Source organism: Solea senegalensis, linkage group LG10 (assembly GCF_019176455.1).
Source record: "Solea senegalensis isolate Sse05_10M linkage group LG10, IFAPA_SoseM_1, whole genome shotgun sequence".
NCBI lineage: Eukaryota > Metazoa > Chordata > Actinopteri > Pleuronectiformes > Soleidae > Solea > Solea senegalensis.
Genome location: NC_058030.1, coordinates 20,520,018 through 20,534,215, shown reverse-complemented (window position 1 = coordinate 20,534,215; position 14,198 = coordinate 20,520,018). Strand labels below are relative to the sequence as shown.

General features: G+C 39.9%; 1 protein-coding gene across 1 annotated transcript in view; it reads left to right on the top strand.

Annotated features, from left to right (window-relative positions):
* Positions 1-14,198, top strand: part of wwox (WW domain containing oxidoreductase) — a 59,683-nt gene that overhangs the window by 4,369 nt on the left and 41,116 nt on the right. Inside the window, exon 5 of the mRNA XM_044036084.1 lies at positions 12,028-12,134. Within this exon, the coding sequence (XP_043892019.1) occupies positions 12,028-12,134 (107 nt within the window). The remainder of the gene's footprint in view (positions 1-12,027; positions 12,135-14,198) is intronic.

Sequence of the window (14,198 nt, the reverse complement as noted above, 5' to 3'; positions counted from 1 at the left end):
ATTGCAGTGTATGTTTGTGTGTGTGTATTACAAGATGCAGCAAAACAGCTCTGTAGACTTACAGGAGTCCTGACTTTAAAAAAAAAAAAGATGCTTGTGAATTTAAACTCCATTCTGACCTTCTTCTTCCTGTCTTTTCATGAGTGCACATATACACACTTTGTACTCTAATTCAAAGCATACATTTGTATTAATTATTAACTATTTATCTCAATTTTTTTAAGTATTTGTACAGTATTAACGTATTAATACAGTAAAAACGATTTCAGTTGTAGTACACTTGTATTTTCTCTATGGAAGTTAATTTGTGCAGTGGGAAATTACACAAATAAGCAGAATAACAATCATGAACATAAATCATTGCTGTTTCCATCCAGGATACACCTAATGAAAATACCATATGCTTGGTAAAAACACAGTTTAATAAATGTAAACAATAATAACTTGAACAAAAAAACCTGTGAGGGGGCAAAGAAACCCCACAGTCCACATGGGATTCATTCAGTTGCAGGAATGCTCTGCTTAGTTTGAAAGTGCAAACTAATACCAGGCCACTTTTGTGATTTTACAATTCGCTAAGGTTATAAAAACAAGAGGTTTTAGAATTTATATTGTTACATTTGTATCAATAACAGTGATGCACAGGCCTCACTGTGTAGCCCATAGGAGGTGGACGGGGGGCCCTAAATCAAATTCTGCTTAGGGCCACATGAAGACTTGGGCCGGCACTGGTTCCACTTACTCTGGACTTAACCTCCACCTTTTTTTTGGCCTTAATTTCTTGTAAAAGATGATTCAATGAAGTCATTTGAAATAAGTTATCCTGTAGGATAATGACTCAAATAATGCAAACAATCAAATCTGTTGACCTTTAAATAAGAAAGTGAGTTTTAACACTGAGTTCTGACTTAAGTCAGAGAGCTTCTCAGTGTGACAGACACTTGGATTCACTTAAAGATGTCACAAACATGTTAAGATCTGTTAAAATAACCACAAGAGGGCACCGGAGCTCCACAATCTTGCTGCTCTTGTGTGAAACCATCAGCACCTTATCTGCCTCTCATGTGCCTGTTTTTTGCTTTAGTTAAAAAAATAGTGAGAAAAAAGATAACCCACGTTGAAAATTTGTTGCGATTGTGGTTTGACGATAAAAATTATTCATCTGAAAAAAGGCTTTTCTCCAAAGAATGCATCCAACGGCTGTAACACACAGTCGTTTTTATAGTGTGTGAATGCTTAATAAACCCATATTAACATAACCTTTGTTTTACTCTACCACATATTAAATATTCATCAGCCATAATTAACACTATTCTAATAGTAATTGCTACTGCTGGTGTGCTCCTTTGACATTCCTCCAGTGAAATGTGGTTATGCCAATTGGTTGGACCCACTTAGCATTTTAATGACATCAATGGTGTTTTAATCCAAGTGTCAAGGCTATTTCCATTTGGTTCAGCGCTTATTTCATCCACAGGAAATGTGAAATTGTTTTGTATTCGTAATGGTGGGGATATTATTTAATTAGCAAATTTACATTTCCGCTTTTTAATTTACTCCTTAATGCAGATGAACATGAAAAGCACATATATGAGTTTATTAATGCGTGAAATGTCATCGTCTTTAGTTTTGTCTCCAGCCTTGAAGCGCTGTTGCAGTGTAGTGTGTGTGTGTGTGTGTGGGGAGAGGGACGCGGGACAGTAATGCGGTTTATCTTGCTGATGTGATTACACACGCTCGATTCACAACATTACTCTTCCTCCCTCTACTTTCTTTTGTAAATTAAAAACCAGTACCACTTTGAATGGTGTTTTTAATTGTGATAATGGAAATAAATGATCGCAGTTTATTGTACTCCCATCTCTCCTTCTCTCTCCTTCTCTTTAAATGTTTTCTGGCTCTTAAAGACCAGTGGTCGTACACCTGTACCTCTGCATTGATTCCTAAGTGGCTGTGACCCAGGCCTGAGCCTCCTATCCATCCCCATTACACACTCCTGCTCAGCCCCTAATTCCCCTCCTTTCAACTAACTCCCAGGTTATTTACTGGCCAGGGGTCCATGGAACAGTTGTCCTTAAAGGGCCATTGTCAATATCTCAGGTCCTCGGTGGTTCCATAGACAAAATACTTGGATCATGGATCAAGTGCTCAACATTGTTTCTAAAAACAACACCCCACCCCCCCACACACACACACACCCCAATCCTTTAAGCTTTTAGTTTGAACCCTTTCCTAAAAATAGGTGTTTTTATTGAGCCCATATTTGTAATCTCTTGGCACGTGTGGTCACCTTTGCCCTGTGACAACTCCTCTGGGCACTGGACATTACTGCATATATGTGTCCCCTCTGTCTGGGGAGCCGTGTCAGTCTTAGTGCCATGGTGTCAGCACAATATGTTTAATAGTGGTCAGAAATAACACTCTATTATATTTATACTATACTATTTTTAGTTCCATTACTGTAAATATGGTCTGTGGGACATGTTCAGGCATGATTGCACTTTCTATTCCTTGATAGGAAGTCAGAAATATGGTAGTATTGATTATGGTGGATAAGCTGTAAGGATTCTCAGTATCGGTATTGGTCCAGTACTGGTATTATTAGTGTTTATTATTGTTGTTTTTTTTAACTTATCTTGTTGTTTTTTACAATGACAATAAAGAAATTGAATAGAATGAAAACTGTATAATGTGATCTGATCCAGAAAACCTAAATATGATGTAAAAAGGACTCAGATGCACAGTATACACACAGGATGACAAGTGTACAATAACTGATATCTACTTTCATTATTACAAAGAAAAAGCAGCAACTTTTTGACATTGTTTTGAATGAGCAAACGTGTTATCAACAGCTTTGCAGCGTAGGAGACTGATATTGGCCGATATTCAAGGTTATGTAATCGGTATTGGATGCGAAAGTGGTATTTAAACCACCTCCTCTTGTGTATGTAGCATTATTAGTACATGTGTGACACCAGGTTGTGAGGACACCCTGTAGTTTGTCACTTCGGTAGTGTCTAAGTCATGGGGCTGTCACGTGGGCCGATCGATTTGAGTAAAACATCTAATTGTGAATATTATTTTTTTTGAAAGATATTTTGCAGCTGGTGTTTGAGCTGTAATTTAGTCAAGTCAAGCTTCAGAGAAATATTGAATGAATTTCAAAGACGATGGAGCCAAATTACCAAATGAGATCCTGTCAAAATATTAACTAGTGCAATGATGAAAAACTTAAAAGATAGGAATATATAGTACGTTAAAGTGGCATAGATCAGTGTTTCCCAAACTTTTTATACCCAAAGAAATATAAATTATGACCAAAAGCAAACTTGTGCATGTTTTTACAGATATATTCATGTGAAGAATTTTGAATAGGTGAACCACAGCTTTATTTTACGTGTGTGATATTTAATAAATGAAAAAAAGAAGGATTTATTTGGTAAGTTGCAGCATTTGCAAATTGTATTTTGAATTTAAAAGTGATTCCTTGCTTAGCCCTACTTCTGCTTGTTCTTGTGCTAATGCTGAAACAAGCGCTCACTCTCTCCTTGAGTCACCGGGTGTTGCAGCCGCTCTGATCCTGTCACAAGTTGAATATTATCTGGATGTTTCTGGCTGTTTCCCTGCGCAGCGCTCGCCTCTAAAGCAATACCTCCAGGTGCAAAGCTCTACTCAATCTAAATGCATGTACTGAATTCCACATGGCACGAAGGGTCAATGCTGGAACAAGACGCGGAGAAGACGCAGGCAGCCCGGGTGGGAAATAACAAGGATTTGGAAAAAGAGCGCTTCATAATGTTGTAGTCTTTTTATGCATCGTCTCCACAGTGTTTTAGGACTTGGAATGTTATTCATGAAAGACTAACATTGCGCTGTGTTTTTGTTGATCCCAGTGTTGTGTTGGGAGGATTAAGTGTCAGGCCAGTGCTCTCCTCTCTCTGGATGGAGAGATCCCTAAACATATTCAGTGAGTCGCAGAGCTGGCAGAGCCTCTGTGTGCAGATTAAACCCGTAGCCTAGCTTTGTGGCTGATCATTAGATTGAGGCAGATTTGTTAAGCATAACTGCCATTAAATTGGCTGCAAAGCTCTGGTATTTACTGCACTGCTGTTTATGAATAAGGACCCCCTTAAAGACCCACGCAGCGATGCGTTCAACCCAAGTCTCTGCAAGGAGGGAAATGCATTATTCATGGCATGGAGGAATTAGATGGATAAAAAGATGATCCCGGCGAGGGTGGCATGCCGTGCCTGTGTCCCCGTGTTTGTGTGTCTCTGAGTGGCTGCATGTGGTTTAGATGACATCTGTGACACATCTGTGTTTGTATTCAAAGGTCTGATAGTATCGTGTGTGTGTGTGTGTGTGTGTGTGTGTTCCGTGTCCTGCTTTAGGAATGGCTCGATGCTTCCTTCAGGGCTGGGCATCAAACTTAAATACTTATATGGTATCCACAGAACTTCAGGCTGAGTATCGAACATCAGTATGTGGGATTTCCAACGTGTTGTCATTCAATGTCAAATTTTGGTTCCTAAGGAGTCGATCTCATCAGCATCAGTGAGCCGATAAGCATGCAGCATGCTGTTTGACCGAGATCTAACTGTGCTCATGATCAGGGATGAGCTGATACTATATCAGTATCGAGCCAATACTGTTCAAAATCAGTGGATCAGATATCGTCCTAAATCCTAAAATCCTATATATCACATGTTTGATGATGCACAGACTGCAACAATTTAAATAAAAACCAGCAACAGTATTTTAGTATTAGAGTAATGTTGGCTGTTTATTCCTTCTTTATGGGAGAAGAATGTATGTTATGCAGTTGAAGAATAGTGTCTTTGAAAAGACTTAAAGTGGCACAAATGTGTCGTTAACTGCTTTATAGATTAAAAGATCTAAAATGACTGTATCGGACTGGTATTGGTACCGGTAGATACTTGAGTTTGTGTTATCGGACACAAAAAAGTGATACCGTGTCATCCTCCTTACGCATGATTGGCTGTCGTGAGGCGTGTAAAGAGTTAGAACCAGAGATGAAGCTCATCAAGGCTGTGTGTGCGTGTGTGTGTTTAAAAAGCTGATGCTTGTTTAATGAAGGAAAGTATTGTATGTCGAAAAGATCTAAAGTGCAAGGAATAAATGTGAGAGCACAAACTTGCTCCGTATTTTACTTGGAGAGGACGACTGGAGCGGCTTAAAATGAAGAATTTGACCTTTTTGTTGCAGGAGGTTTAATAAAATTGATATTTAAAAAGGATATGGATGTTCACATACACTCCATTGTAAACCTATTGAAATAAACTCAAAGTGGTACAGATGAAGAATTCAATTATTTAACTGATGAGGATGAAAAGGCTCCAATTTTTATGATTATTTTATAATTATTGTCTTCTTACTGTGTACTGAGTATTTACATCCTCTAGGACAGACGGGCCAGAACATTGTGCGTCGGCACGGTCGACGCACAATTCATATAGGCATCAAATGCCTATATGAATAAATAAGAACTAAACCGTTCACATTATTACATTTAGTGACATTTGTCGTTTTCCAATATCCAATGAAGTTGGATTTTGACCAATATTGGACTGATACCAAGTAACGTAGCAACCAAATAAAAAACATCTTTAAAATCTTTTTTTCCACTGGGCATTTGCTTTTCCTCCATGAATGTGTTTATTAGCTGCAAAATGAGAACCAGTTATGGTTGGTTAGTCAAAATTATTCAACTTTATTAACCTCTGATGAAGTTTGATACGCACACCCAAACTGGTGTAACGTGCACAGCGCATGATGCTGGAGGCCAGACGGGTTCAATAATGATTACAGCTCTAATATAATAGAACTGATGTGGTTAGAGAGAGAGGATAGAGTATACACATATATGTGTTTTAAAGGATGTAGGTAAAATAATATTGGCTCGTGGGTTATTATGTGTAGTCAAGTAGTTTATCGAGCTATGGAGTTTACTGTGTGCAGATGATGAGGGGATGAAAGTTGCATGATGAGGGAGGGATTTTGATGACGGACGTGGAAATAGTCCTAATTCTCAGGAGATACATATGTGTGTGCTTGAGTAGGCTGTGTTTATTCTTGTGCGTGTGTGTGTTTATCAAGTTTACTGGTCTCAGTGTGTGTGAGGGTGAGGCAGTCTGACTTCATGAGTTGCCGTTGTGAGCCCATGATGATGAGATTGTGTAGGGAGTTAGAGGTTGACACAGAGGGTCAGAGGAAGAGAGGGGGGCAGGTGCATACTGGATAGGTGCTGCATGGATGGTGCGGTGGCAGTGGGGGGGTAGGATGGAGGCAAAAGGGGAACAGGGAGGGGTAATAGAACCACTCCAGTGCTCTCACCCGGAACAGCTCAACCTTGGGCTGTAATTACTAACCATACATCCCACTTTTGGGGTGACATCTCCCTCCTCTTGGACTAATGGAGGGGAATTAGAGGGGATCTTAAAAGTCACAAAGTGTGTGTGTGTGTGTGTGTGGGGGCGTCGCACTGCTCCTGACTTCTTTGGACAAGATCTAGGATCAGGTACACTCATCAGGGAGATTGTCAGGAGTGAGACTGTGTCTGAAATCACTCCATTCCTCTCTTATTTACTACTTTCTATATACAGTAAAAGACACTCTGTAGTTTACTTTATATTGAGCAGTAAATTGATATTTCGATGAGAGCTGCAAAGATCAGTTGATTAACTGATCCCCTTTGTTTCAGTGTCTCAAATGTGAGGATTTACGTTTACAACTCTACACTGCCCAGCCAAAGGAAAGAAAAGAAGAAATCACATATTTGGTGCCAACTGTTCAAGCCTGTGACGTCAGTGTTATGATCTGGGCTTGCTTCAGTTCGGTCCGGTTTAGGTTCAGCAACGTTATGTGTCCAAAAAAAGAAGTCAGCTGACAACCTAAATATACTGAATGACCACGTTTTTCAGGCATATTCCAAGGTGACAATGCCAGGAGTCATCAGGCTCAAACTGTGAAAGAGCGCTTCAGGGAGCATGACTCATCATTTTCACACATGGATCGGTCACCACAGTCCAGACCTTTGGGATGGGATAGGAAAGACTTAACACAATGATCCGACTCCATCCTAAATGCATGATATTGATGGAATATGGTGCTTTTGGATGTAATTTAAAACATATACACATACATCAGAAATAAAAGGTTGGGGGAAAAAATAAAGCAAATTTGTTTGGGGACCCAATAGAAATCTCACTTGACCCATCTGTGGGTACCGACCCCGACTTTGGGAAGCAATTTAATTGTCCCATTTTTCCACTGTTGTATGTCAATTAAAAATTGCAACACATGACTATTGGAAACACTTAATATCGTATAATGAGTTATTTCTGTATGTTTGTTTAATTAAGAGGTTCATTTTTCATCATAAATATGTTTATATTATTATATTTATCGTTCCATATGAAAGCAAACACTTTTATTTTGAGATTATGTGAAGTATAAATATTATTATTTAGATGTCTTCTTCTCAAAAGGTTTGACTTTTTTTTACTTGACCAGCCCCCTACTCCCGTGTCATTAGAGTTTGAGACCCCTGCTCATAGTATAGTATAATATAGTAGTGAAAGCTGCAGTGCCTAGAATTTAAATATAAACAAGTGTCCGTTATTGTGTGAACTCATTAAATGAGTGAAACAAAGAAGTGACGCTTCATATCCCGTCCGGCCTCGTACTGCACTACAACTTGGGCAGAAGTTACCTGGCTGAAGAAGAGGGAGTTTACAGTGGGATAATGGTGAAGAAGGCTACGTTAACAGATGCTCCATCCACGTTCAATACATAAACTTTGCTCTTTGTTGTGAATAAACAGAGAATAAAACCTTTTGTTTTCTTCAGTTAGACTCACATATCGTGTCATATCATGACGTAATCCTGTGATTCCCACCCCTGCAAATAACAGAATTTACTTTCACATTCAGTTTTCATGGCGTCTGAAAAGATAACACAACCTATTTTCATGCAGTCGAGTTAAAAAAAGGTCATATATTAAACAGAGATGCAGTGATGTGTTATGTGTTCACGGTCTGCGTTGCTTTCTCTGCGTCACAAATTCAGCTGTGGGTGAACAGAGATTGTGACACGTTTACCCACAGGTCTTGTAATGATCCGAATTGACTTCTGTTTGTCCAATTGTACTGCGGAGCTTATTTTAGTTAAATGCCTCTTTGGATGCAGATCAAGAGAGAGAAGGAGCAGGCGGCTCGGTTTGCCAAATAAACACGTTTACTGACGAGGCTGGTAATGATCTCATTACACTGAGCCAATACACCTGTGTACGAGGGGGATCCGGAGAGGGGCGGCGGGCCAGGGAGGACAAACAAAGCGTGAAATCACTAAATCACACTCATTATTGGGGGATATCAGTAGGGCCAAGATCCTAATGTACCATGAAGCGCATTCACTGCTTAATGGACATTTTACACATTTTTTTTTTTATACATTTTTACACATTATACTCACACAGTAAAGCAAATTTTCAACAATAGCTGAGCCATTTACTGTATTTCTGTCACGTTATGAATCTAAGGGTTGAACAAGTGCACAAATAAAGGATTGAATGGGCTAAACTGTCTCATATTCATCTTAAACTATTTGAAAATGCTTGAATGAATGAATAGATACATGTATCTGGACAAAGTTAAAGAAAAGGGAGGGGGAAACGTTTCAATAAAGGCAAGAATAATCAATAACATGGAGAAATAATGAGCATTTAACCAGATGATAACTCTATTGTTCGTCTTTACTTTAAACTTCAGTGTTAAACGTACATTTTGAAGGTTTTCCCTTCAGTTGTCATAGTCGTATGAACTAAATCTGGGAACAAGTAGCAAACAGATTAAAAACAGATTAAAAACAGATTACAAAGAGTGAGACGATCTACACATACCCCCGTTCAGTTTGTTTGTGAATGTCTGTTTGAACCTATTTAATGATGTATGTATTTTCAGTTTAAATAAACTGACTCATACACTGATATTTACTTTACACTCTGTTCCTCTAAATTCATTCTGTTTTTTCCCCTCATTTGAAACAATGTTTGGATACTATCAGGTATTATTTAGTTTTTAGCTTTGAACTTAAATTGTGCAATTTGAAATGGACCCCATGTGTAGTGGGTTACTATTAAATATAAACAAATAACCTTTCTCAAACCTGACGATTAAGCCTATCACGCTCTCTGTGTCTGTCAGTGTAGCAGTGTTTTGACGCTCCAGGCTGCGTGTGGGTATTTACGTCACGACTGAGGGAAGGTGGAAGCATAAAAGCTACAGGATCTTTTTCTCTCATGTGACACAAATCACATGGATTCAGATATTGTCAGATCAGAGGCAGGCCTCCACTGTATTTCAGATATGAATTAGAAAACAATGTGACAATGAGGAATGATGTAAAAGTACTACGATCACATGACTCTTTCAACCTGTGAAATGGAGGATAAGGGCTCAAGGTTTCATGCCTTTTTAAGCATTTTTAAGCAAGGATTTCTAAATTTCATAGTAACACCATTTTCACCTTCATTTTTGGCCTACTGACTATTTTCAGGTCAGCTGCCACGCCCACCCAGTGGGTTGTGTCCCCGAGACCAGTGTAAATGTGGATCTCAGATATTGTTCACTTTTAAAAGGCAATGTAATCAGTTATATCAGAATTGTGCATTAAGACCTGCAGTGTAAATGCAGCCTTAAAGTGGTCCTCTCAGACTGAAGAGTGGGCAAAGTCTGATTCCACTGCTTGCCTCCTTGACTGAAAACACAGAGAAGCCCCCACAAATGTCCTGACTCATACAGACAGCCTCTCTCTTTCCGAGTGTGTGTGTGTGTGTGTGTCACATATGTTGTGTTCCCATCATGGTACGGTTTGGTTTGGTACCGTACCATCTTACTCCGGTACCCCAAGGTAAGGGTGCCGAAAAGTGGAATGGTTGTGGGCTACTTTGGTACTAATAGGAACACAAAGTAGGTATGGTACTGTACCAAACCAGCGTGCCCCACTGCAGTGTCACTCTCACTCACTGCAGAAGATCACTTCATGTCTTCATTACTTCCAACAGCTTTGGTTCTTAATCAGAAAGAATACATTTACGTGTCTGCTCCTCCTCCTCCTCCTCTTCGTCTTATATTTCCGTTTCTACCATGTTAACGTCAGTGGCTCAAAAGACGCCGGTAGACCAGAACAGCGTAACACATTAGCTTGGCCCTCCTGTGTGTTGTACAACAGCTCATGGCGTCTACTGATTCACCAGAGCAATAGAAAGCTCCCTGTGACCCCTCGTCATGTTCCACCATCAGTGTACATTGCTGGAACAGATTCTCTCGGTTGTACACCTGACCAGGAACTAATTTCACTGCGGCCCTCTCTGCCGGCAAACACGGGTGAGAGGGCGGGGTGTCTCTGTTACAGCGACGCCACTCTCGTTATTTCACAATTAATGTCAAGCCCTTGTTATTTTTCATTGGAAATACACGGCTCCGGTGCTGCTGCTGCTGTTGTTGCTGCCATATTCTAATTTGTTCTCCATTATGGAAAACACCAGCGTTGATTAATTCCACTTTCATGGTTTGTAGACACAACAAGTGAGAGTGAGGTGTTGTTGTTTACCAGCAGTCTTCTGCAGTGTATAAAGCCTGAAGAAAAAAAGCAGAAAAGAAGCTTTTAAAGTGACATGTTTGGGGTTGTCTGTTCAGATAATCTAAATAAACTCTGTAACCTTCATCCTTAGCACTTAGCACATTTTTCTATTTTTATTTTTCTAACTAACACAGACTGTTTGTGTGATGTTTTTATGACATTAGCCTGCTGCTCCACCTGCAGATTTAAAAGCACACATTTACCCCGAGAGTTTTTATTTTCATTTCCATTCCCTCTGAGTGAAATAATCTCTGCTCACAGTCCCCTCCATTACACCTAATAAGGTGTCATATAATTTAATTCCATGCTTCACTTGTCAGAAAGGGCTTCCAATCCTACTCCAATTTTGAGTTTTAATAGATATTAGTCCCTAACACTCTCCTCACAATTAGGCCTCCCAGTTTTGCTGTTAATGAAAATCAGATTAAGACATATAATCTAATTACAGTTCATATTAATCCACCCTCTGATACACTCTGCCTCTCAGAACCTCTTTGCCACAATCACTTATTGTTGCCGTCAGTTTGTCAATCAGGACTCCTCGCTGTGGAGGTGGGCGTGAGAGATTGTGCGAGCGCTCCGTGCCGTTGAACTTTTCCACGACACTTTGAAGGATAGTAAATGTCAAAGGAAATAAAAATACGGTGAAGGGAAAAAAAAGTTAATCTCATAAATTAATTCAACCTACGGGTGGAAATGACCCATTTAGACTTGTAATTTAGAAATGAACTTCTCTCCGTCTATCTTGGGTTTTTGTCAGTTTTATCGTGACTACATGATGTGGATAGAGCCATGAAGTAGTCTCGCGCTGATAAATCCTCCGCGTATCTGCGGACCTCGTTTCATGGGAGAAGACGCCCCTTATCGGAGGCCCTTTGATGTTTGAAGAGATCACACCGAGGTTCAGTCTGAATGTCACGTCTGCTCGATTGTTCACGTGACGGGCGCACAATAACGAGTCATGTTTTCATCATTTACCGCCGTCGCCGTGCAATTACCGGCACAATTAACGGCCGACCTCCCCTCCCGCTCAGCCAGTTTGAGAGGAGATGCATCTCGAGAGCTCACGATCACATCCAAAAACTTTCTCCTTTAAGACGAGAACAGAACCACAATAATTCTGTCAGTTTCATCACTTCAGAGAGAAATTAGTAACTCCCTCTCCTATACCACTGGGTAACTCTATGAAATAAATTATATGGAAAATTGATAGGGATTTTTTTTTTAACTTTCACCCCCACCACCCCATTAGATTCAACCCCTGAGAATCAAAGTTATCTTCAGAAATAAAAAACTAATCTTTGAAGCATTTCTCTCGTATTCATCTGTCTGTCTCCCTCTCTGTCTCTGTCTCTGTCTCAGGCTTTGAGACAGCCAGGTCTTTTGCTCTACACGGCGCCCATGTGATCCTGGCGTGTCGAAACCTGTCCCGGGCCAGCAAGGCTGTTAGCCTCATCCAGCAGGAGTGGGTGAGTGACGAGCACGCCTTCAAGAACACACAACAACAATGTTTTTGACGACGATCAAAAGTAGAAAATCATCCAACGAATTGGTTTTTAGTCAAAGGTGAGACCTTTGTCGTGCTGCCATGATCCTGGCACAGCAAACATGTTTTAATCCATGACTGGAGCAGTAGCTGCATTGAGGACATTCTTAATAGGCTTAAAAAAAAGGAAACACAATACATTTTTGACCCTGAGGGTGTCGCACAGTGGCAGGACTTCATTATATTAATACAATCATCATTACAATCATTTTCAAATCTCAATTAGTGAATCATAACGGCTGCTATTTATGGCACATTGTTCTAAATATGACTATTTCCATGTATGAGATTATCTAAACTCAAGGTCCTGTGATTTTATTACTGTTATTATTTACGCCACACCGTCAGAGCTTTCATGTGGCTCTATTTTTTTGATTGTTTTATGTTTTGTACCATTTTAAAAAATATGTAATTCATACATGTTGGAAGCAGTTTGAATTTTGTAAGCTCTCCGGCTTTTCAACGCAGTTTCAATGAGTTATGTGGTAACATTTCATCATATTTTAAATCTATTAACGCAGTGAATATTGAATTTAAACTTGACTTGACCAATTAAATTTAAATCATTTGTGGTTAGATATTTTCCACAAATCAGTATCCTCAGAGTATTACGTAGTATAATTATGAAATACTTTATTTTATGTGTTCTCCTGATATGTTCATTCTGTATATCCATATCCATTCGTTACACACCTTTGTTTAGTTCTACATTAACTTCCTTGTTGTCATTATGAGATACATTCCTCTATTATCCATACACTTATTAATTGACTGAGGTTGAGAGTTCATGGTCTCAAAATCTGCATATTTACTTCTCAGGAAAAAGGTGAAGAAACTTTCTTTGTTTGTGTTTTAGCGTCATTGGGAAAAGAAAGAGGGGGGAGTAAAAGAGAGAGTTAAAGTGAGGGAGGAAATGGAGAGAGAGAGAGAGCGAGTGAGAGAGGGCATCTGATAATTACCTGAGATTATTGCTCTAATATCGCTGCGCTTGTGACGTGTCCCCAGATTTACGAGTGTGGGAAAATAAACAAGTGAAATGTGGGTGCTGGAGCAGAAAGAATAAGCCATTAGCACTGGGTTGATTACAGAGAGCAGGACTTGAAGAGGAAGGAGAGTGAGTGCTCAGTGCAGATATGGACAGAGAGGGAGAGAGAAAGAGAGAGAGAGAGGCTGAGAGGGTGGAAAAGAGGGAGAGGGAGACAAACGCCTTTGAGCGAGAGTAGATCTGCAGTGTTTCAACTCACCCAAGTCTCTAATTGAAGTACGCCCCTGGGGCTGTCAGTGCTGCTCCGCAGTGTGAAATCCAGTGTACAGATCTATTAATGTAACTGCTTTGTCTAAACGAGTGAGGAAAAGCTCTGACCCAAGTACCAGAGTTTGTAGTCAAATTGATTTTCTAAGCTTCACACCTGCCACAGCATTGTCCACCGCCGTTGTTAAATGTTTCGTTAATTAACGAGTGATCGCTGTTTGGAATTCTTTCAGAGGATTAAATGATCGGTGACCTCTCCGGCATAAATGATAATTCTCCCCTATTTGTGGTGTACACGGGCATGCGATGGGGCAGAATGTCAGCAAATTTAATAGAGGCCGAGTTAATGGAGTTCTGTATCGTTCAAATGGAGCACAAGTAGTGAATTTGCATTCCCTAAGCTCACGCCATATTTCCTTTTCAAGGAATCCCCCCCTGTTATAGGCTAATGAATAAAAGTCACAATATCAGAATAAATCTTTGCCGCAAATTCTCCCCTCTGGCGACATTATTAATAGATTGAGGAGAAGAATAGAGAGGAGGATTAATCTTTAAGATGATGGATGGGCTCTGCTCGCCTTCCCATGCTCCTACGTTAAGGTCATTTTGATAAGAGGGTATATTTTGGGGTCCTCTGTACAAAAGGTCATCATATCTACTTCCAGGTCTCTCTCAGAGTTCCGCTCCGGCTGCCAGGAGTGGAACTGCTGTCCCGATTGCACACGACCTCTGACC